This window comes from Spermophilus citellus, assembly GCF_964194105.1.
Source record: "Spermophilus citellus genome assembly, chromosome: 5".
In the NCBI taxonomy this organism is placed as follows: Eukaryota; Metazoa; Chordata; class Mammalia; order Rodentia; family Sciuridae; genus Spermophilus; species Spermophilus citellus.
Genome location: NC_138186.1, coordinates 72,608,974 through 72,634,818, shown reverse-complemented (window position 1 = coordinate 72,634,818; position 25,845 = coordinate 72,608,974). Strand labels below are relative to the sequence as shown.

The window sequence follows — 25,845 nt, the reverse complement described above, 5'->3', positions numbered from 1 at the left end:
ACACTGCTTTTAATAAGAGTATAAAAGACTTAAGAGGATTCAAATCTCTTTAGAAATAAAAATTACTTGATCAAGTACCTACAGAGCATATTTTTCCAAAGCAACAAATACTTGGTAAATCACAGAATCAACTAGAACTTTTAAAATGTGAGAAAGGAGGGCTGGGGATGTGGCTCAAGCGGTAGCACGCTTGCCTGGCATGCGTGCGACCCGGGTTTGATCCTCAGCACCACATACCAACAAAGATGTTGTGTCCGCCGAGAACTAAAAAATAAATATTGAAAATTCTCTCTCTCTCTCTCTCTCTCTCTCTCCTCTCTCACTAAAAAAAAAAAAATAAAAATAAAAAAAATAAAATAAAATGTGAGAAAGGAAATCCTTCTCAAAAAAATAGAAAATCCTTGCTTTTACTGCAACTCCAAGAATCACTTAATTGCCTGTCAATTCATTCCCTCGGAATTTCTCAATATGGTTCTTTCTATATCTACATGATCCCTCTACCTCGCCATATATATAAGTCAACTAAAAACGGATTAAAGGCTTAAATGTAAGACTTGAAACTATGAAGCTACTAGAAGAAAACATAAGAGATATGCTCCAATGGAAATGGCCTGGACAAAAATTTTGTGGATAATATCTCAAAAGCACAGGCAACAAAACTAAAAATAGACAAACAGGATTACATCAAACCCTTTGCACAACAGGGGCTGGAGACATAACTCAGTGGTAGAGCTCCTGCCTGGTATTCACAAGGCCCTGGATTCAACACCCAGCCCTGCAAAACAAATTAACTAATTCATTTAAAGTTTTTGCACAATGAAGAAAACAATCAACAGACAACCTACAGAATGAAAATATATATATATATTTACAAACCATATATCTGATAAGAGTTAAAATCTAGAACATACAAGAAACTCAAACTCGATAGCAAGAAAATTCCCAAAATAATCCAATTTAAATTTAAAAAGGGAAAAAGCCTGGGATGTATTAGGTGAATTAAAACATCATCCTGTGCCTGATAAATATATAAAATTACATATAAGTTAAAAACAAATTTTTACAAGTATAAATATATTTGCTTAAAGTCTGTGGTTTGTTGTTTTTGTTGTTGTTTTGAGATGGGAGTCTCACTATATTGCCAAGGCTGTCCTTGAACTCCTTGGCTCAAATGACCTCCTACTTCAGGCTCCTATGTAACTGAAACAGTAAGTATGTGCCACCATACTTGGCAAAAGTCTAGTTTTTAACATGTTACCTCTACACTCTAATGAAGGGTCTCATAAACAGAAAGTGAAATTTGTAATGCTATGTGAGGAAAAGAGAAAGTTTCCCTTAAAAAAAAATCAGCTACAATTTAAGGATCTGTACTATTTTCTAAAAACAGACAAACCTTAGTGACATTAGTATGAAGGCATGTAAAAACTCAAGCTCAGTTGTAGACCCACCTCTCTTCTCCACTGACATACCGTGTGTGTCAGATTTTCATTACTGTGACAAGATGCCTGAGAAAACAACTTAAGAAGAGGAAATGTTTCAGAGATTTCAGTCCATGGTCACTTGGCCCATCATTTTGGGCCTGTACCAAGGCAGAACATCAAGGTGGGGAACATATGTAGAACAAAGTTAATCACCTCATGGCAGCTAAGAAGAATATAGAGAGAGGAAAGGACCAGGGTCCCAATCACTCTTCAAGAGCATGCATCCAATGACCTATTTTCTCAAATTAGAATCTACCTCCTAAGATTCCATCACTCCCCCATAGTGCTCCATCACTCCCCCATAGTGCCAAAAACTGGGGAGGAGAAAGAAGGGATAAGAAGAAATTAGTCAATGGGTATAAAATTAAACTTAAGATAGGAAGAATAAGTTTCGGTATTCTACTGCATAGTAGAACACATGAGCTTTTAGAGAACATTTAAGATCCAAAAGATAATATCATGCTCTTCCTATGTGGTTTCACACAATCTCATAGCTTCACATTCTCTTTCCCAGGAATCTAGGCTCCAAAATTCAGCTTCTTTCTTGCCTTTTCCATTTGGAAAACTAATAACACCTCCAGATAAACATGGTTAGAATAGATATCTTGATTTTATGCATTTTCCTCACAAAAAAAAAAATAAATTGAGAGCACCTTCCACATATTGGTATCACCCTGTAATCAATTATTCAAGCCAAAAGTTTAGTCCCTATAACACAGTAATAAGGAACAGACTCTGAGACCCAGCTGCATAAATTCTGCCTCTATTCATCACACCTGTGCAAGGAGATGATAAACCTCAAAGAGAAAAGAGTAGCACCCACCAGAGGGGCTACTATACACATTAAACATCTTAATTCATGTAAATCATTTAGAACAGCACTTGGCAAATATTAAGTTGTTATAGAGTTTAAAGCCATCATCACCACCATTATTCTGATTCTTCTTTTTTGTCTCACACCAATCCACCACGTCAACAACACTTCATAAACATAACTACAATCCATTGACTTCTCAGTGGTTATTAGCAGTTGTTCATTCCAAGCCACCATCCAGATTACTTCCAACCCAGTCTTTCTGCTTCCATTCTTTCTTTAACCTCCAAAGTGGTTTTCAAGCACCAGCACAGTAATCTATTTTAAAATAGAAATCAGATCCTATTACTCCCTTACTCAAAAGCATCTAATAACTTTCTACTACATTAAGCTAAAAAAAACCGAACTCTTTACCCTGGTTTATTGAAAGTCCTACAAAGTCCTATATCCAGCCACTGTAGTCTGACTTTGTATCCCTCCCCTCTAGGGCACCATGTTGCAGCAAACTGGCCTTCTTTCTTCTTTCAAAAAAAAAAAAAAAAAGGCAAGGGTCCCTCTTGGAACTTTTCCATCAATGATTTTTCCCTGCCTCAAATGTACTTTTCTCTGTATCTATTCAGCTGACTCTTTCATGTCCTATATAATATTGTTATTATTTATTTCTTTGATAATTGTCTACTTTCAACTAGAAAATAAGCTTTACAATAGACGAAACAGCATCTATCTTAAGTACTATATCCCTAGTACATGACATACAGTTGAACAAAACAAAAAGTCATTTAAAAACTAAATCACTAAATGAAAAAACTGGCTACATCTTCTAAAATTGTTAGGTGAAGCAAAGAAATACATTTTTCTCTCACTGTTTCCCTACCTGGTTACCAATCTAGTGTGTCATAAATCCAAATTCAACCTTTTTGCCTGCTTTGAAACTGCACCTTTCAATATTTTCTCAGAGTTTGAGTATCTAAATCCTCTAATTATATGACTTACACAAACACAGTTGTCATCAAGAAGCCCTAAAAATTATAAACAAAAAATCTACGATCCAGTCATGGCTCCAGCAATTACTAACCAACAGAAACTGGGACAAAAGACTTAGCCTCTTTGAGCTACATTATCCTTGTCTGTATAATGCAGATTACAATACCTGTCTATCACAGAAACTTGTAATGAGGATCAAATGACATAACACATCAACAATAAACTACGAACCCACGAGGACTGTATTCTCATAGTGTCTATCATCAGTTCAATAGAATTTCACTGAGCACTAACGCCATGTGCCAGATGTTACAATAGAAAGAAAAACTGAATTAAGAGTTTGCATTTTAGTTGAGGAGAAAAACACATAATGAGAATGATCTCATCATAGTTTGGTGGCATTCAGAGCGCAAAGGAAACACACTTAGCACAATCTTGGAGGGTGTCCAGAGGAAGCAGGGCCATAGTTGAATTATATGGGTCCATAGGGTAAGGAAAGAGTTCATATCAAAGGAGAAAGTACTGTCAAAATTTTACCAGTTAAAGCAATTTAAAAGCCAGATTAGTTATATTATTAAAAAAAATCACATGATCCAGGTTAAGAACAAGTTTTCAGAAATCACCTGAGTAAAACTCTTCAATCAATTTACAACTTCCCCCAAACCCATTTATTTCATCCTCTACCATGAATTAAAAATACCTTTTAAATCTACTTTAGGGCACCTTTTCTCATCCTACAAGACTATTTCCATTTATAAAGCTAAAATTTTTCAATTACATACTCCAAGGTCAAAACCTCCCTCACTGGAAAGGACAGTAATATAGAGACCATAGCAACAGGTTTAGATTTCTACTGAATCAACAGCTCTAAAAGGAACTCCTTTTCCTCTTTTATGTTCCCTTCCACAGCTGTCAGGACAGGTTCCCAAGCAATATATTCCATCCATTCTCCTGCACGATAAGGCAAAGGGTTCTCTGGACTTCCTCTTAATGAGGCCTGGCCCTGACACACAGGAGAAAGCCAAGCACTGCCTAAGACAGCAGGTCTCTGTCCCTCAATCAAGACAGGACACTGAGGTCAGAACTCTGCACAACCCATCATTAATCAGGACAAATTCATTTAAAGTAAATCTGCATCCACTAAAACTAAACAGTCATGTACTCCATGACCCATAGTTTCACTCCAAGGCACATAGCCAGTAGAAACGTGATTATCAAGAGATGTAGTAGAATATTCAGAGCAGCAGAATTAGTAATAACCAATCAATCAGAACTAGATTAAATCAGAATCATGGCATCTGGCAGAATGCAATGAAAAGAACTCAGCTTCTCTTCTGTGATACTCTTAAAATGTAAAACTTGGATCTAAACACATGGAAGCGTCAGACAAACAAAAATTGAGAGATATTCTACAAAATAATTAGTTTTTTTTAAATCTTCAAAAGCAACAAAGTCACTGGGCACGGTGGCCCACACCTGTAATCCCAATGGCTCAGGGGGTTGAGGAAGAGGATCACAAATTCAAAGCCAGCCTCAGCAACTTAATGAGGCCCTAAGCAACCTAGCAAAGACCCTGTCTCAAAATAGAAAAAATTAAAAGGAGCGGAAATGTGGCTCAGTTATGTCTCTAGGTTCAATTCGGGTACAAAAAAAAAAAAAAAAAAATGCAACAAAGTCCATGAAAATCAAGAAGAACCTAGGAATTTGTTCCCACCTGAGGAGACTAGAGACATGACAACAAAACAACAAATGTTATTTAGGTTGGATCCTTTTAAAATAAAAGACATGATTGAGACAATTGGTATAACTTGAATAGGGCCTGAGGATTAGATGATATTGACATATTGATATGAATTTCATCATTTTTACAGCTGAATTGGGATTATGGGGAGAAATGTACCATTTGTAGGAATCACACTAAAAAGTATCAGGGGTGACAAGGAATCAGAATAGGAACTTATCTCACATGGTTTAGAGAAAAAGTTACTGGTTTTTCCCTGAAACTTTTCTGTAAATTGATGATTATTTCAAATTTTTAAAAATTAAATTTAAGAAGTATGTTGGGCTCATACATTGCTGGTAGGACTGAAAATTGGTACAACCATTCTGGAAAGCAGAGATTCCAAGAAAACTTGGAATGGAACCACCATTTGACCCAGGCATCCAATGCCTAGGTTTATAGCCAAAAAACTTAAAAATCAGCATACTACAGGGACACAGAAGCTCAATTTACAATAGCTAAGCTATGGAACCAACCTAGGTGCCCTTCAACAGATGAATGGATACAGAAAATGTGGTATACATACACAATGAAATATTACTCAGCCATAAAAATAATAACTTTTTGTCCTTTGCCAGCAAATAGATGGATCTGGAGACTATCATGCTAAGTGAAATAAGACAATCCCACAGAACCAAAGGCCAAATATTCTCTCTAATATGAGAATGATAACACACAATAAGGGGTGGGAAAAAGAAAGGAATTCAAAGTTTATAGGTTATATTTCTTATCCACAAATAACAAGTTTAAGCGTAACTTGCCGAAAAATGATTGCATTACAAACTTAGGATCTCATTGATTTTGCCTTTTGGTATTTTTTGTTTTGTTTTGATGATACCAATGATTAAACCCAGGGCGCTGTGCATGTGTTAGGCAAGTGCTTAAACACTTAGCCCGTGCCCTAAATTTTGTCTTTTCTCTTAGTATACTTAGATCCCCTGACTTCTGCCCAAAAGAAAAAAATTCTAAAATTTTGTGAAAACCTGCCACATATCCTTCTTTCTACACTGGATTATTAGAAGAATGAACTGGATAGCAAATATATGTGGAACATCTTCAATTATCTGAAAGAAAAATTTATAGCAAATGCAAAAAAAAAAGTTTAAGGACAAATTTATAAAATAAACATATAAAATAAATAATTTAAATATATGTTAAATACATAAAATAAATATATAAAATAAAATGATTTATAAAATAATTTATAAAATTTATTAAAAATTTACTTAAACATGGAAATACACAAAATCAGAAAGTGTTTGAAGCCCCCAAAGTAAAACAATTTTGGATTCATTTCCATAGTTATGATTAAATTAGGTATTACACAACTTGGCTTAAATGGATATTACAAATTACTTTTTTTTTAACTTTTATTTTTAGTTGTAGATGAAATCAATATCTTTATTTTACTTATTTTTATGTGGTGCTGAGGATCGAACCCAGTGCCTCACACATGCTAGGCAAGCGCTCTACCACTGAGCTACAGCCCCAGCCCCTACAAATTACATGTAATACACATGAAGTGTCTAATACATAGCATACAGCAGTTGTCTGCCTCCTCATTATCATTCTCCCCACTCCCCATTACTAGCAATCAGTCTTCCACATCTGTTGGAAATATTGTGATTTCAGGAATATGTTGTCAGCTCCCATGATCCACCAACTAACAACTAATAGAGAAGACCCATGACCTTGGGCTAGGCAATCTCTTTGACCACAATAACTGATTAAGTGATAGAAATATGATAGTTGAATTGTGTCCTCCAAAATTACATATTAAAGCTCTAGCCCCTAGTATTTCAGAATGTGACCTCATTTGGAAACAGTCATTGCAAATACACTTAATTAAAATAAGGTCACACTAGAGTAAGAGGGCCCCTAATCCAATATGACTGGTGTGCTCATAATAAGTAGAAGTGTGTGCTCCACAGGGAGAATGCCATGTGAAGACTGGATCTATGTTGTCACAAGCCAAAAAATTACCAGAAGTTAGAAGAGACACCCAGAGGGAGCACAGACATGCTAACATCTTAATTTTAAACTTCTACCTTCTAAAACCAAGAGACAATAAGTTTCTATTGTTCTAAGACACCAGTGTGTAATACTTTGCTATGGCAGTCTTAGGAAGCTAATACAGCATGTGACTTAAGCCATTACAAGCTCAGTAAATATTAAGACTAAGGGTAGAAATTCTGGGACGATTTTTTGGAATGATATCCTTGATTTGGATATCATTCCAAAAAATCGTTAAGGAACAAAGCAAATGCATAGGAGAAAAGGCAACTGGAAAGAAATAGAACACCAATCAAGCTATGTACGAAACTTCCACTACTAAATCTGGACTGTTCAACTTCATGAGCTAGCAGATTCCATTTACTGGTTAAGGTAGCCCAGGCTGGTTTTCTAATACCTGCAACGGAGGGGGGCAGGGTGGGTAATACTACTTAATGGGAACACTAAACTAATGTCAAGAGGTTTTCTGCTGCCAGAAACACAATTCCACTCAAATATGAGTTCCTGAATTAGTTCCTTAAAAACTGAAACTTCATTATCCTATAATAAGAAATCTTAGTGGTTCCACTGCTGGTTAATTCAGCTATTCGACGGCACCAGTACATAATTCTTTCCACCTTTCTACAAGTCTGTCTTGCAAACTGGGCTGTCCTCAATCGTCATCTGCCTTATCTCAAGATGGTTACAGCTGTTATAGGTATCACATTCAGTTATAATACTATCCAGAAGGGGAAAAAGGACTATTTCATCACATGTGCCCATTTTTTTAGCAATAAGATTTTCTTTCAGAAGCCCCAAACAACTTCTCATATTATCGGCCAGAACTACACTGTGTCACATACATGGACCAAATATTGAGGGAGAAGTCGCAATACTTGGCCTAAAAGTAACTCCAGAAGCTTTCTGAGATGCATGGTGATATCTATGATTGTCATGGAGACTAGGGGCCACTATTGGCATTTAGTAGATGACATTTAGCTACTGTCTTGAAAAGTATATGGCTGATTTACCCAAAGAAGTGCTATCCAAAAGGTCAACAAAAAGAAAACAGGCAAAACCAAGAATAATAGACTAATATTCGTGTCCTCCACAGAGGATCTCAATGGTAAAAGACACTATTCTTATCTATAAATAGATTGTAAATAGTACTAATTACTATTTCAGACAAGAGAAAAAATTATATATAAGGAACAAGGTTAAGAATAAGATTAAAAAGTAACATAGAATTAGGGATCAAGAAGGAATATTAATAAATGCCTAATTAAGGGTGAGAGTGTACTCAGTAGTAGAGATTGTTGGTAAACATAACACCCTGGGTTCAATTCCCAATACCACAAACACAAACACACAAACATCAGAAGCACACCATACACACCAGTTTAAAATCTACAAGGTATTTTCATAAATTATCTCATTTAATAAAAATAAAGTTAATATTTCAGTCTTCCCAAATGCTGATGTAACTGAATGACACATGTTTAGGCAACCCCAGAGACTCAATAATAAAAGTTATTTATACCAGAAAATGCTACAATTTTAAACTCAAAAGGAGAACGTAGTATATGTTTACATAGTAATCAGCTTAAAAGACTCATCTTTATACTCTGAAGGCCTCTTCCACATTAAGTACCAACAACAAAGAACAACAACAAAAAAAAAAGACTAGACCTACATTAAAAGATAACAACAATGCATAACGTGTACAATTTTAAGATGTCACCTCAAGCGTCATGCTTTCAACAAACTACTTTCAACACACTAATCCTATCATTTGTTCTATATAGATACCTCTGATTGCATCCCATACCAGGCTGTTTTCACAGCACTAGCACATAGCAGAATTTTTAAAATACATTACATAAAGATTTCCTTCTAGTCCTGGAAGTATAGCTCACTGGTAGAGTACTTGCCTAGAATGCATAAGGCACTGGGTTCAATCCCCAGCACTACAAATAAATAAACAAAAAAACTATCTTTTATATTGCCTCCACTGATACAAAATACTAATTTGGAACAGAAATCTAGGGGTTATATCCACCAAGAGCTATATATGAAGTCCATCATCAAGGTAAAAAGCCATGACCTTGAAGAAATCCAGAGGCCACTCATGAAATTAATCAGCTCACCGCCAGTATTCATAGAAGAAAAAATCAGAAAACCAACTGTCAGTAGTAATAAGAAAAAACCTGGGAGTTCTGGAATGAACAGTACAACATCATAGGCAATCTAAACAGCATTATGAAAATTGAATTAATTTATCCCATAAAGAAGCACAAAACAAAACTACCAAGGGTGTCATGATTTAAAATGTGAGCACATCAAATACAGAAATGAAGTGAAATACTTACTGCCAAAGCCTTGGACAGTTTGGCTCTAAATTCATTCAGGATGATTGCCACGATGTCCTTAAGTGGCACATAAGCAAAGCCATCTTCCAAGTAGACTTTCCTTCCTCGGAACAAATCTAGAGCATCAGCAAAAGGGATCTGAATTCAGGGTGACACAAGGAAAAACAGTCAGTGCATGTCACTACAAGTATTAGGTCTAAACAAAGAAATTCATTAGTCTCAAAAGACACAAACCAGAACAGAAAGATGAATTTATGTCCCTTAAAACCAAACACTTAGCATTAAAAGAAATAGCAATGTAAAAATAAAATTATTTCAGAGTAAATGCCTCAAAAAATAATATCAACAATAAGAGGTAAATTAGAATGCTTTCTTTTATTCATAACCTATCATTAAAAATTATAATGCCCAGGATTTCAAACTCCACACTTGAGGTCTCTCAGCATGTTACATTCACCTCACATGATATATCCCACATTTTCTTCTGCACCCCCCCAAAAAAAATCCTAAATTATATACAACATATTCAGCACTGAAAATTACTTGTAAGCAAAGTAATTTAAAATTTCTTCAGCTATGTTTCCATTTTTTCTCTGGAGAAATACATTGGAAAAGCTAATCTTCACAATAAGAAATGGATATAATAAGCATTCAGTTTAGTTAGTAAAATAAATATTTGTCATAACTACTTAAAAATAATACTCGACTTACATTTTTTAGGTCCTATGAACTATACTGACATTTTAATAAATAAGCAAAATATTATATTAGCTAATTGTGAAAATCATCCTCACTGTCCAACATCATTTTTCTTCTTTTTATAATCAGACAAAAAGTTAGCTGAAAATTGATCCCCAAACATGTTACTCACCCACGTTCTAGAAGAGTGAAATCTATATGCCTACAATTCTGTATATCTGATGATGCCTCACGCTATAAACAGGTCACATGTTTTTTAACCAGATAGAAATTGGTACATGTATCAAAAGCTATTATTACAACTGTTGTCCTCAAGGAGTTCATCACATAATTGAGGACAGCAAGAGACAGATACATAAAAAGCCAAACAGCTCTACATAGTGGCACCATGTATGATATTACATCAAACAAGTTGTTCAACTCAACAGGACACAGGAGAGGAACAGGTAAAAAGGTTTAGTGCAATAACACAGGCAAGAAAAGGACACAAAAGTTTGGAAACAAAAATTCTAATCCAAGTCTAGAATCTTGTCTAGTCTCCTAGTGATGAGATTTATTTGTTAATCTTATAAATGATTCTCAAATTCAGCATTCAGATCTGTCAAACTGGGAGAGAGGAGAAAGGGATGAGCTAAATGATACTTAGAGGTTCTTTAGCAATAACAATCCATGATTCAAGCTTATTAAGGTGGTCACAGTGGAAATAAAAATGTCCAAGCTAAAGTATAAGATGATATGAAGGCAGAATAATGAGAAATATATGGTGTGGGAGGACTATTGATCCCCATACTCCCAGTGTGAAAGGCTGACTAAATGATGCCAACATATGGAAATGGAGAGGCTGGAATAGAGAGCTAATGCAGTGGCAGGGTTTTAAACTACTAGCACTTTCAATGATAATCAGCACATTCTTTTCAAAGGAAATTGTGGAGTTGGAGTTATCAAATTTTAAACTGAATTTCAGCTCTCTCTTCTTTCCCTTCAGATCTATTCAATCCAAAAGCTATTTGGTAGGTTCAAACACAGTGGGTATCTATGCTGAGAAGTTGGAAAAGTCAAGGGGACCTAGCACAGGAAGAAGAAATCTGAGTAGGCAGCTGGAAGTTTGCTGGCAGCTGGAAGTTTGCTGGGGCCCCTTCGACTGTGGCTCTCAACAGAAGGAGACCAGGTAGGCTTACAGTGTCACAGTCCAAGTAGAATGCAGTACAGACCACATAAGGAAGCATGGTGTCAAAGCCCAAACTAGTGAAGAGGGCTTCCATGCAAAGCAGCGATTTAAACAGTGTTGGAGCCAAATGGGAGATGAGGGTATCCTACAGAGGGAGGAGCTCTGTGGATATAGGAGCCCAAGCAATGCAAGGAGCTCATTCTTTTAAAAGATTGGCTTGTCATGGGTGTCTGAGCTCCATCAATTAATAGGATATCTGTGTAAGATGACAGCCTAGTGGTGAATGTTGGCACAGCCTTAGTGCAGTGAAGACAAGATCTGTGCAGGAAAGGGAGTAGAGGTGGTGACAAGGGGCTATACAAAATGTACGAATTAAACATGCATAAAGCTCAAAGTAACATATTTAACAAATCCTAGAACATATTTTAAATATTTACATACTTTATAAACTGACTCCGTCTCCAACTGAACCCCACTTAAACTTGGTGAAGAGGCAATAATTTCCTCTTCTCGAAGACTCTTCTCTTCATCGCTTATCTAAAAGGAAACATATTTTATACCATTTTTAAAAATTAAGCCTTTTTCAGTTGCGACAAAATGTTCTCCTATTCTAGTAAAATCCTATACTTTTATAAAAAATGTAATATCCGAATATTTTAAATCATTTGTAATATGATTATAAAATCAACATTGTCACTAATGAAGGCAAAACATGAAAGAAATCTAAATTCAGTAATCTTTAAATTTTTTCTCTGCCAATTTCAGAAGATGTACATCATCAGAAGAACAACAGCAAAGAAACAGAAAGTATTACAATAAGAGAAAAGGGATTATAATAAAAGCTCTGGTTAATATACACTAAAAATGAGCATTATTTCAATTCAAGTGTTATGGTAGTTTGTTAAAATGCCTATATGAGGTTAACAGTGGTTTAACTATTTCTCAGTTTTCTAGTCACATTAGATAATCCAAACTTGAAACACTATTTTTTCTAGGAATAACTACAAATCTATTATCTGAGACTTCTTATAGCTTCAAGAAAGAAAAGATGGATAAATCCGACTAAACAAAAACCTCAAACTTCAATACCCAGAAAAATCTGTAAATAAAGATGAAACATAAATGAAAAATTGAGGGAATTAAGTTACATCATCTGACATCTGAGTTCCTCTCAGTAAGTAGCAATAAGTAACCCAAAAACAGTAAAACACAGCCAACATTATATTATATGTGTAAAAACAATTTAGCAATTAAAATTGCAAAAGTTAGAAAGATTTAGTATATACAGTATTGAAACAATCTTTAACTTTTTTTGTTGGGGGTGGGTTCAGGGGATTGAACCCAAGGGCATTTATCCACAAAGCCACATCCGAAGCCCTTTTTTATATTTTACTAGAGACAGGGTCTCACTGAGTTGCTTAAGGCCTTGCTAAGTTGCTGAGGCTGGCTTTGAATTTGCGATGCTTCTGCCTCAGCCTCCCAAGCCACTGGGATTACAGGTGTGTGCCATCGAACCCAGTCAGTATTGGAACAATCTTTGTGCATGGCATATTAGCAATACAAATCAAAAAGTCTTTTAAAAAGACCCTAATGATTTGATTTTTCAGATTAATCTTAATAACAGGACAAGTATGTAAACAGGAATGTTTCTTCATTTACTGTGTTATTTATAATAATAAGGAAAAAAACTAAATGTCCAATAAGAAGTATCTGATTCAATGAACTTGCTGTAAATAACTTGCTGTAAATAACTATGTAAATAACTATGCTACTATGTGTGAAGAAATAAAAAACAAAGCCAATGATAACTGTATGAAGATGAAACTGTAAAAAGTGATTTGTTTTTTTAAAAAAAGACGAAGAGAAAGAAAAAACTTCTCAAAAGAAATAAAAATTTCAGGAGCAAAAATGAAACTCAATGGAATCAAAAATGGATTGGGTAATTTAGACTTGGTAGGTAAAACAAGCATCAAAGTTCTCTTTGTTCATGCAGAATTGCCAGACCAACACAAAAGCTATGCCATTTAAAGCCCACTTTTATATTTACTAAATCTACTCTACAAATGGAACAGTAGGATACTTTGTGGGGTAATTAATGGTCATGTTCTGTATCTTGGTAAGTTTGAGTTGTACACGTTCATTCATTTGTCAGAACTCATAAATAGATATATTTAAGATTTGTACGCTTGACAGTATGTAAATATTATCTTAAATAAAGAGAATGCTAAATGTGGAACTCTGATTAATGAAATGCATGTTGTAGTATTTCATGGGAAGTATACTGGTTTCTACAACTCACCCTAAAATGGACTGAGGTTGAGAACACGATGGAAAAGATATTATAAAACAAATACTAAAATAAAAAGTAAATCGTAGAAGGTAGAATGTGGATTTTCACTTTTAGAGAATTTTATAACTTTTCTGTGTTTGAAATTTTTCATATTCAATTTTGAGGGTAAAGTAACACAACAAAGACCATACTACCAACCCACCAAGACAGCTGGACTTAACTCAGATAATACAGCTGAGAATATAAAGCAATAAGAACTATCAGGCCCTTCCTTCTGATAAGGGTGTAAATTAGTATAACCACTTTAGAAATTTGACATTATCTCAGGAGTTAGAGGTAAACATACCCTTTAACCTGGCAATTTTAATTCTAAGCATATGTTCTGAAGCAGAGATAGCAAACTTACTAGAAAAGGCCAAATAGTTAATGTCTTAAGTTTTGTGAGCTGTAACAGTCTCTGTCACAAGCAATAGCTTGCCACTGCAGCAAGAAAATAGCCATAGTCAATACACAAACAAATGAACGCAGTGATGTTACAATAAAACTTTATTGATGGACTCTGAAAGTTATGTTTCACATAATTTAAGTCAAGAAATGTTATTCGTCTTTTAATTTTTCTTTCAACTGCTTAAAAATATGAACACCATTCTCTGTGGACTATGTAAAAACAGTGGGCCATATTTTGCTAGCCTCTGCTTTAGAACAATAGAATTAAAACTGCAACAATCATGAGAATCATCCAGAAAGCTTATAACAACATAAAATTGCTGGGCATCTTCCTGGAGTTTTTGACCCATAAAGTCTAGGGTGGGTCCTGGAAATTTCCATTTCTAACAAGTTTCCAAGTAATGGGGATGTTGCAGTTCTCAGATAAAAGCCCTAGAAAAATATACATATCAGATATGACATGAAGAAGCATTAGTCATATAACCATGGAACAACATTATACATAAGAGCCAAGAAGTTGGGACCCAAATATACATCAAAAGCAGAATGAATATGGTATATTCATAGTGTGGAATAAAGCATAATAACGAAAATAAACTACAACCTCACACAATACACATAAATCTTGAAAATACATTAGACAGAATAATACAGACACAAAATAAAACATACTGAATTATTCCATTTATATAAAACTTTGTTTCAATTAGGAAAACTGTATTGTTTAGGAATGAATACTCAAATAGTCAACTAAAAAGGGGAAAAGGTAAAAAAGTGACTGCCATAAACCAGACTAGTGTTTTTGTTTTATGTAATTTTATGGACATTCATTATACTTAATAATTTTTTAAAAGGTTAAAAAATGAAATAAAAGTAAATGAATTGTGTTATAATGGAATATTATGCAGCCAAAAAATTATGTCTAAAATTAAGAAGATTTATAATTACTATCACTGATATTCATGAAATATTGTTAGGTAAAGGTAATTAGATGAAGGTAAATTAAAATAAATCTTTGGGATGCTGGGGATGTAGCTCTAGCATAGAATGCTTTCCTAGTATGTATGGATCCTGGATCCTGGATGGGTTCAGCACTCACCAAAAATAATTAAATAAAATCTTTAAGAGACAGAAAATGTCTATGTATGTGTATGAGCTTATGCATAGGGAAAAGTCCACAATAAAATACAACTACCTAAGAAAAGGGATTATAAATAAGTATTACTTTCCTTTATATACATACATATTATATTAAATTGTCCCTTAGATATTTCATGATCTGGATGTTGTTATATATTATTTCAATTTCTAATTGATATTTTAAAAATCGTTTTATTAGCTCAAAATTAAAGACCCTGGTTACCAACTTAAATCCAGTAAGATACTGACATTACTGTCATATCTACCTAATAATTTCTGTATTGTCCAAACCTATTGAGTCTAAGATTATGTTTCTTGTCACTTAACTAAGGAATTCTTTCTGTGTGTTTGTACAGAGAATAAAAATCCAATGGCAAACCGATTTTTAAAGTATTTTCTAAAAGCAAAAACCTTCCTTCAAAGGAAAAAAGAAAAAAAAAAACAATTCTGGATGAATGCACTGCCCACTCAGCCAACCACCTCTTCATCCCTGTTCTTTCTGTGCTTTTTTCCCAAAAGCAGAGTCATGAGAAAGAAAGAAAAAAAAAAAATAGGTAAGAAACTACACAAACAGTACATGGAAAGAATGATAGCAATGCCATAGCAACAGAACAGCTGGTTGGCTGATAAGCTGTCTCACCACTGTGTGATGGTTCAAAATGTTTCTCACTTGAAATAGAGCACCTAGGAGGAGTTTGGGTGTGTCAATCTGCAGATTCAAGGCCAATGAAGGTTGAAATCTATGCATACTACCTGCTAGTTACTATCTTTAACCATTTTACTTGTACTAGCTCATCTAATCCTATCAATTTATACTATCTCATCTAATCCTACCCTTTGAGGTACATATTATCTTAGCTTTACAGATAATTAATTAATATGAATAATTTAATTAATATGAATAAAATCAAACTGGATTACTAATCAAAGTATTTCTGACACTAAAGCCCACTATGCCATGCAGTCTCCAAATAAAAAAAAAAAAAGGAGAGATAACTTTGCAAGAGAACTGCAAAAATTTGTAACATCAAAAACAATCAAAGGCAAGATCATCAACTGAAATTTTTTACCTCCCGTTCTTTTGGTAATGAATAAGATAAAAAATCAGAAACTAAAAATATAATACAACTAGATGCCATGAAAAATCTTATAGATAAAACTTAAAAGGTGTCAGTGCACAAATTACATATAATCACCACTCATTCTTTAGTGTTTAAATTAAGGTTTAGCAATAGCAAATATTTCTCTAAGAACTAACATCAGATTATTCTACTTCAGCATTTGCTTTGTTTACATATGTCTCTGTTGACAGTAACTTCTCTACTTAATTGACTATTTACCTCCTAGTTTGCATTCCATACAGGAAATCCTTTGAAACTCAAATATACAACCAGACACACACTGCAGAGAATATCTAAGAACCAATTTTTAAACCAAGCTAGAATTTTCAAATAGCAGTTGACAAAGGAAGAAAATAATCTGGGAGATAGAGCAAAAGAGAAAGAATCTTCATGTTTTAAGTTAAGGCCAAGTGTGTTAACCGATTATGGCCATTTTAAACCACTTGTTACAGCATCAAAAAAAAAAAATTGGTATCAGTATCTTTGAACATACAGATGTTTGCCCTAATAATATTTTAGGTTCTAACTAAACAAATCCTACATCAATAAGTAAGTATCACTAATACTTTACCTAGTATAACATAGAATATTTCCCTGATTTCAAACATTTGTATTAACAAAACCATGATTATTTCTAAGCAATTAATCCACTTACCAAGTAAATACTAAGGAAGAACACAATGCAACTGCCATAAAACAGAACACTCTAGTTTCACGAGACTCTATGTGTTCAAGGCTTCTGTCTTAGAAAAAGACAATTTTTAAAAAGCAAACAAAACCTCAGGAACTTAAATAAAAACACAGTAGGTTATGAAAGAATATAATAAGATTCCCTATCACTGAAATCTACCTCCCAAAAAAGGAAGGGAAAAAAAGTTATATAGTCTTGCTTAGATTAAAAATTATGAATAAAATTCTGAGAAATTCAATGTGTTTGAAACTCTAAGGAATTTCAATATGTTCCCAAAATAACCAAGTATACTACATATCACTCACATCTGATCTAAAATTCACGTCATTCCTTACATTATAGCCTGTGAGTAAATATTATGTCTTTCCTTGGTGAATTAAAAAGTTCATCCATTTGTCACATACATTCCAAATCTTCATTCATCTAGTTAGTTATAACCAAAATTTAAGCAGCCAAAGTAAGAAAATTCTCACTGAAAAATGCAGAATGGCCATCTGAAACTTTACTAATTAAAATGCTATCAACTTGATTATTCCAAATTTCTTTTTTTTTTTTTTAATTTTTTATTGATTATTTAAAGCATTACATAGCTCATGATATATCATCTTTCATACATTAGACTCAAATTGTGTTTTGAACTCCCATTTTCACCCCAAATATAGATTGCAGAATCACATCTGTTACATATTCACATTTTTACATAATGCCATATTAGTGTCTGTTGTATTCTGCTACCTTTCCTAACCCCTACTATCCCCCCTCCCCTCCCCTCCCCTCCCATCTTCCCTCTCTATCTCCCCTGCTGTTGTTCAATTCTCTCCCTTTTTTTTCCCTCCCCCTTGCCCCTCATAGCCTCTTATAATTTTATGTATCCTTGAAGGTCTCCTACCATTTCCATATGCTTTCCCTTCTCTCTCCGTTTCTCTCCCCCCATTCGTCTTTGTTTACTGTAGTCTTTTCCACATGCTCTTCCTTCCTGTTCTGTTCTTAGTTGTTCTCTTTATATCAAAGCAGACATTTGGCATTTGTTTTTTAGGGCTTGGCTAGCTTCACTTAGCATAATCTGCTCTAATGCCATCCATTTCCCTGCAAATTCTATGATTTTGTCATTTCTTAGTGCTGCATAATATTCCATTGTGTATAGATGCCACATTTTCTTTATCCATTCATCTATTGAAGGGCATCTAGGTTGGTTCCACAGTCTAGCTATTGTGAATTGTGCCGCTATAATCATTGATGCAGCCGTATCCCTATAGTGCGCTCTTTTAAGGTCCTCAGGGAATAGTCCGAGAAGTGCAATAGCTGGGTCAAATGGTGGTTCCATTCCCAGCTTTCCCAGGAATCTCCATACTGCTTTCCAAATTGGCCTCACCATTTTGCAGCCCCACCAGCAGTGTACAAGTGTACCTTTTTCCCCACATCCCCGCCAACACTTGTTGTTGTTTGACTTCATAATGGCTGCCAATCTTACTGGAGTGAGATGGTATCTTAGGGTGGTTTTGATTTGCATTTCTCTGATTGCTAGAGATGGTGAGCATTTTTTCATGAACTTGTTGATTGATTGTATGTCCTCCTCTGAGAAGTGTCTGTTGAGGTCCTTGGCCCATTTGTTAATTGGGTTATTTGTTATCTTATTATTTAATTTTTTGAGTTCTTTGTACATTCTGGATATTAGGGCTCTATCAGAGGTGTGGGGGGTAAAGATTTGTTCCCAGGATGTAGGCTCTCTATTTACCTCTTTTATTGTTTCTCTTGCTGAGAAAAAACTTTTTAGTTTAAGTAAGTCCCATTTGTTTATTCTGGTTGTTAACTCTTGGGCTATGGGTGTCCTATTAAGGAATTTGGAGCCCGACCCCACAATTTGTAGATCGTAGCCAACTTTTTCTTCTATCAGACGCAGTGTCTCTGATTTGATATCTAGCTCCCTGATCCATTTTGAGTTAATTTTTGTGGATGGCGAGAGAAAGGGATTCAATTTCATTTTGTTGCATATGGATTTCCAATTTTCCCAGCACCATTTGTTGAAGATGCTATCCTTCCTCCATTGCATGCTTTTAGCCCCTTTATCAAATATAAGATAGTTGTAACTTTGTGGATTAGTCTCTGTGTCTTCTATTCTGTACCATTGGTCCACCCGCCTGTTTTGGTACCAGTACCATGCTGTTTTTGTTACTATTGCTTTGTAGTACAGTTTGACCTCTGGTATCGCTATACCTCCAGATTCACACTTCCTGCTTAGAATTGCTTTTGCTATTCTGGGTCTTTTGTTTTTCCATATGAATTTCATGATTGCTTTGTCTATTTCTACAAGAAATGCCGTTGGTATTTTGATTGGCATCGCATTAAACCTATAGAGAACTTTGGGTAATATCGCCATTTTGATGATGTTAGTTCTGCCTATCCATGAACAGGGTACATTTTTCCATCTTCTGAGATCTTCTTCTATCTCTCTCTTTAGGGTTCTGTAGTTTTCATTGTATAAATCTTTCACCTCTTTTGTTAGGTTGATACCCAAGTATCTTATTTTCTTTGAGGATATTGTGAATGGAGTGGTTTTCCTTATTTCCATTTCAGAAGTTTTGTTGCTGATATATAGGAATGCCTTTGATTTATGCGTGTTGATTTTATAACCTGCCACTTTGCTGAATTCATTTATTAACTCTAGCAGCTTCTTTGTAGACTCTTTTGGGTCTGTTAAGTATATTATCATGTCATCCGCAAATAGCGATAGTTTAATTTCTTCTTTTCCTATTTTTATGCCTTTAATTTCTTTTGTCTGTCTAATTGCTCTGGCTAGTACTTCGAGAACTAAATTGAATAGAAGTGGTGATAGAGGGCATCCCTGTCTTGTTCCAGATTTTAGAGGGAATGCCTTCAATTTTTCTCCATTCAGAATGATGCTAGCCTGAGGCTTAGCATAGATAGCTTTTACAATGTTGAGGTAAGTTCCTGTTATCCCTAGTTTTTCTAGTGTTTTGAACATAAAGGGATGCTGTACTTTGTCAAATGCTTTTTCTGCATCCATCGAGATGATCATGTGGTTCTTGTCTTTAAGTCTATTGATGTGGTGGATAGCATTTATTGATTTCCGTATATTGAACCATCCTTGCATCCAAATTTCTAAAATATTCTTGAATGTTCTCTTTTCTCCTATTTTCTCCTTAAAAACTACTGGAGAAAATATGAACATATTTCATTTGCTCAGGTTCTCCTAGATTCATGCCTAAAATATACTCACCCTTTGAATGAACAAGACAAGATTAAATGTCTTCCTGATTCTACTAACAGAGAATCACATGTCAGCAAAACAGATAGTAGAACAATTATAAAAGTAAAGGAATAGAGTAGAAAGTATATCATCTTTAAAATCACAGCATCCTGCCTTTAAATTTTAAATAAGTCAGTTAACCTCTTCATGCTATAGTTTCTTATTGGTAAAATGAAGAAACTAATATATATTTCATGTAGTTTTTTGTCAGGATTAAATAAAATACAGTATGTAAAGTATCCACCATAGGTCTATCAAATAGCATTTCCTTAATAAATGATAAATATTTTTATTATTATCTGTAATGTACATTTTGATTAGTTTCTGTTTTCCAGGCTTTTTTAGTAGGTAACAAACTGAAACATTTACTGCAACAAATCCAGCTTCTACAAATTTGTCATCTTCTTAGTTAAACTAACACCAGACCCGGTCTTTACGGGGTATTCAAAATAGTGGATAAAAACAAGCTAAGTTATCACTGCAGCATCTCACAATCAATGTGTATTACGCTTCACAAAACAAACATCTTCCTGAAAAGAGGTAAATAGAATCACATTATTTGAGTGGCTTACTTTGCTATTCCAAGGATGCAAAACTTTCCTCTTAACTACTTTTCAACAACAAAGACCCTGAACATTTGACATCTGAAGTCCTGCTTTTGCCACCACTGCTCACAATTCCCCACACATCAATTCCTTCTGTCCACACTCACCTACTCAACAGTCAGTACCAGAACATTCCAACAGTATCCATATAATGGTATAACATTTTTGTCAAGCAAAAACACACTGAGTTTTAAATGCTTTAGTAAAGTTACATTTCAATATTTTATAATTATTTTGTTTTACAAAATAATTGCTAAGAGAATGAAGGATTTACAAAATAACTGCTAATAGAATGAAGGATTCTGACTATGTGTATCTTTTCATTTTTCATATTCTTCATCAAATAAGGAATTTGGAAAACAATGTCATTGCCAGAAACACTGACAGGGGATCAAGAAGGCAAACATTCTGCACAGTAAATAGAAATAGGCTATCTGAGTAGATTGCATTGCTCCTCACCCCAGGCAGAGTCCCTCACCCAGGGAAGATCATACATTCCCTATGTGCTCAACTCAGGTATAGACATGCAAATTTTTTGGCCAGTGAAATTTGAACAGAAGCAACATATGTCACTCCCAAACAAAAGTTTTGTGAACCTATGGTTTACCCAGTTCTCTCCTCTCCTTCCGCCACAGCAACTGAAAATGTTCCAACATATAAAGGTTAATCCATCAACCTGAATCCCAATATCAAAATGACACAGCAGGGCTGTAGCTGGACAACAGGAGTCACAGAACGTGAGCAAGAAATAAGCCTTTTCATAGGTCCCTGAAGTCTGAGGGTCATTTGTTACCAATAAATAGCCTATCCCAACTAGAATAGTGATCTCCACCTGCTTTGCACCTCACATTCTCATTAATAAAGTGTTTTGAGCACAGTGCCCAGTACATGTGCATTTATAAATTACATACATGGATCACCATATATTATGTATTTAAAACATGCCTACCCCCCGCCAAAAGAGTGAAAGGGTAGGGATCTAAAATATATGCATTGGACTATGTATTTCCTTCTCACACTCCAAAATGATCACCTTGAGCACACCACTTTGGAACAACTAGTTTATTTCACTGGCCTCTGAAGTAAAGATTATATATAAAGCTTCCTGGAAATTTAAATTTCTATAAGCTTCTAATCAACAACACTCATTCATGTTTACAATTATTTGGTCAAAAATTTTCTACATGAATACACACAGCTCTCCCTCTCAGGTTCTGGTCTTTAAACAAATATGTGTATCGTATTTGCCAATTGAATGTTTTAGAATTATGGATTCCAGGTGCCATCAGACCTACAGACTGAAGCCTCAAGGTGTGTGCTTTTTTAAAATATCCAGTCGTGATTTTGACTACCTATCAATCACTGATCTAACAGCACATTCTCTTTTCTAAAATAAGCTCGTGATTTTCTGGAAATCCCTGCATCTTTTCTAGCATTTGATTTTTTTTTTTTTTTTTTTTTTTTTTTTTTTTTACTAGAACTTGTCTATTCTTTCTAAAATACTGAGGACCTACAACATATCCACAGGCAGATGGGATCCATCCATAAACAACAATAAGGGGGAAAAAAAACATGCTTTCATGAAGTTTATATTTATGGGGTGAGACAGATAATAAACTGGAAATAAGGACACATCAGGCAGCAATCTATGATAAATCCATGAGGAAAATAAAATGGAGGCAGTGCTAAGAATGGACAGATTTATACTTTCAATTGGGTGGTCAGTTATGGCCTCTCTGAAGAAGTGACATTTAAATGAAAACTGGAAAGAACACCTGAAACAAGAGGATCCCAAGCAGAGGTAAGAGCAGTTAAGGCAAGGCTCTAAGAAGAAAACAGCTGGTGGGTTGGAGGAAAAGAAAGAAAGCTGACAGAGGGCAATGGTAGGGAGTATATTAGAGGGGACAAGGTTGGAGAGGTAAGGAGCCTAAGCAGAGGTTTTAGGGGAAGGCTAAAATTGGATTTGTTTACACTGTATTTTTTTTAAAACGGGATTGACCCCAAGGGGAGTTTATTGCTGAGCCACATCTCCAGCTCTTTTAGTTTTTTATTTTAAGATAAGATCTCACTAAGTTGCTTAGGGCCTCACTAAGTTGCTGAGGCTGACCTCAAACTTACAATTCTTTTGTCTCAGTCTCCAGTGTCACTGAGATAAGCAACTGTGCCCAGCTATACTATTATTTTTAAATGACTGCTATCTGAACAGAGTGTGAGTCATGGGAAGGATTAAAATGAAAGAAAGAGACCTACTTAAGAGGTTAAACTGATAATTTAGGGAAAAGATGATGGTGTTCTGAACTACAAAAGCATTGGTTAAAAAAAACACAGGTGACCAAATTTAGGATATATTTTAGAGGTAAAATGAAGGGGTGGGAGAAATTCCCAGGTTTGGGGAGTTAGTCACACAACAGGGTAGATGGAAATGCCATGTACTCACTGTTTTTCTGGATTCAGATGATCCACCGCTATTCATATTTTACTTCTATACAGATTTGTCATATGTGTCTTATTATAAGTTGCCTTGAATCCTTTGTGCAAGGGCTCAAGGTATAAATAAAATAAAGGATTTTACGTATCTGTTTTTTTAAAGTGAAATACACCTACGGTAGTAAACGAAAGGCACATAACCAACTCAACCATATTAAAACTGTGACTAAATTATAATGGGAAGACTGTTTAAAACATCTGATGTACAACAAGTATGACTCATTTCTTTTATAATAAAATTAGAATGCATGGATGAAGCAAACGCTAAAAGGAAATATGATTTTATAATATTGTTCTCGTTACTTCTAATAAATATATACTCAATAATGGTGATCCACAAAGGGCAATTTGTTTCTCAAATGCACTGTAACCTAGTCATTCATCTTACTATGGGGATTTAAAAGATATCAAATTCTTTGACAATTCTCCCATTGACAGCTGAGATCTATTTGCCCTCCCCTTGAATCTGGTTGGCCTGTTACTGTTTTGACCAGGCACAAGCGATACCATGCCAGCCACAGACTGCTCTTTGAGCGGACTGACAGTCCTTTCAAAGACTATTCTCTTTGTATCTGTGATCACCAAATATGAAATTCAACTGCCATGTTTGAGGAATCACATAGAAAGCGTGCCAACAGAGTCCAGCCTTCTGGAAGTCCTCACCTAAGCACCAGACATGTGAATGAAGCTATCTTGGACATCAAAGACCAGAAGAGGTGCTAACCAACTCACAAAGCAACTCCATGTGTAGCAGAACAGTTGTCCTGCTGAGCCCAGTCTGAATCCCTGAAATTTGTAATTATGGAATATAATAAAATGAGTATTATTTTACATTTTAGCGTTAAATTTTGGTTTTAAAATTAGGTGTTAAATTTTTGGAACTGCTGTTTTAGGTTTGGGGATGGTTATGACATAGAAATAAATAAATAAAAAGAACACTTATAAACCTAAAGTAAAAGATAGTTTTAAAAATTTTTTCTATTTATAATTTAATAAATACAACATACTTTCTTCAAATGTAAAAAAGAGAGTCATACAATAGGGAAAAAAATTAATCAGAAAACCTTTAAAAACACACACATAAAAAAAACAGAAAATAAAAAAGGAAATAATTACCACTATGTGGACACACTAACCAAAATTGATAGGATGAAATGGTACTTCATTCACAAATTTTTATGATTTATAATTATCTAAAATATTAAAAATTAGAAAATGAATGAAAATATATCTTAACATTTCATCTAGTATGTTGAATAAATATTGGCAAGGATTACATTGCTGATAGGACTACAAATTGGTGCAACCACTCTGGAAAGCAGTATGAAGATTCCTCGAAAACTTGGAATGGAACCACCATTTGACCCAGCTATCCCACTCCTCAGTTTATACCCAAATCAGCTAAAATCAAAACACAGCCACATCAATGTTTATAGTAGCTCAATTCACAATAGCTAAGCTATGGAACCAACCTAGATGCCCTTCAACAGATGAATGGATAAAGAAAATGTGATACATATAAACAATGGATTATTACTCAGCCTTAAAGAAGAATGAAAATTATGGCATTTTCAGGTGAATGGATGGAGGTGGAGAATACCATGCTAAGTTAAATAAAGCAAACCCCAAAAACCAAAGGCCAAATGTTTTCTCTGATAAACAGATGCTAATCTCTAATGGGGGGAGGGAGGTGAAGAAACTTTGGATTGTGCAGAGGGGAGTAAGGGGAGGGGAGAGAGTGTGGCAATGAAAAGAACAGTGGAATGAAACAGATATTATTACCCTATATACATGTATGATTATGCTACTGGTGTGACTCTGCACCATGTTCAGCCAGAGGAAGGAGAAGTTGTGCTCCATTTGTATACAATGTGCCAAAATATATTCTATTGTCTTGTATAACTAATTAGAACAAGAGAGAGAGAGAGAGAGAGAGAGAGAGAGAGAGAGAGAGAAAGAAGAAAGAAAGAAAGAAAGAAAGAAAGAAAGAAAGAAAGAAAGAAAGAAAGAAAGAAAGAAAGAAAGAGAAAGAAAGAAAGGTAGGTAGGTAGGTCAGTTGGTGTAGTATGTTGATGTCTCAATAACACTACCAATCTGATCAATGTAAAAATTAATTGCATGGTTACTTTATTACTGCTTTTTCTTTTTCTGTTTTTTGTTTGTTTTTGTTTTTGTATTTTTGTACCAGGGATTAAACTCAGGGGCACTTAACCACAGAGCCAAATTCCAGCCCCACCCCACCCTACCCCCGTTTTGTTTTTGTTTTTGTTTTTATTTTGAGTCAGGGTCTCACTAAGTTGCTTACAGTCTCACTCAGTTGCTGAGGTTGGCATCAAAGCTGCAATCCTCCTGCCTCAGTCTTCCAAGCCACTAGGATATTATTGCTTTATCTTAACAGCACAGGCACATTTGAAATATACCAAAATCTACACTAAAAAGAAAAGACTAAATACTTTATTCAGGCACAATTTTTAAAAAATGGGTAATTTATATTTTTTTAAAAATCTTA

General features: G+C 34.8%; 1 protein-coding gene across 4 annotated transcripts in view; it reads right to left on the bottom strand.

The window, feature by feature from the left end:
- Nucleotides 1-25,845, bottom strand: part of PRIM2 (DNA primase subunit 2) — a 321,229-nt gene that overhangs the window by 203,456 nt on the left and 91,928 nt on the right. For all 4 annotated transcript variants that reach the window (XM_081296592.1, XM_081296594.1, XM_081296593.1 and 1 more), the window contains 2 exons: nucleotides 11,729-11,824; nucleotides 9,421-9,558 (listed from right to left, as the gene is read on the bottom strand). In XM_081296592.1, coding sequence (XP_081152718.1) covers nucleotides 9,421-9,558; nucleotides 11,729-11,824 — 234 coding nt within the window. The remainder of the gene's footprint in view (nucleotides 1-9,420; nucleotides 9,559-11,728; nucleotides 11,825-25,845) is intronic.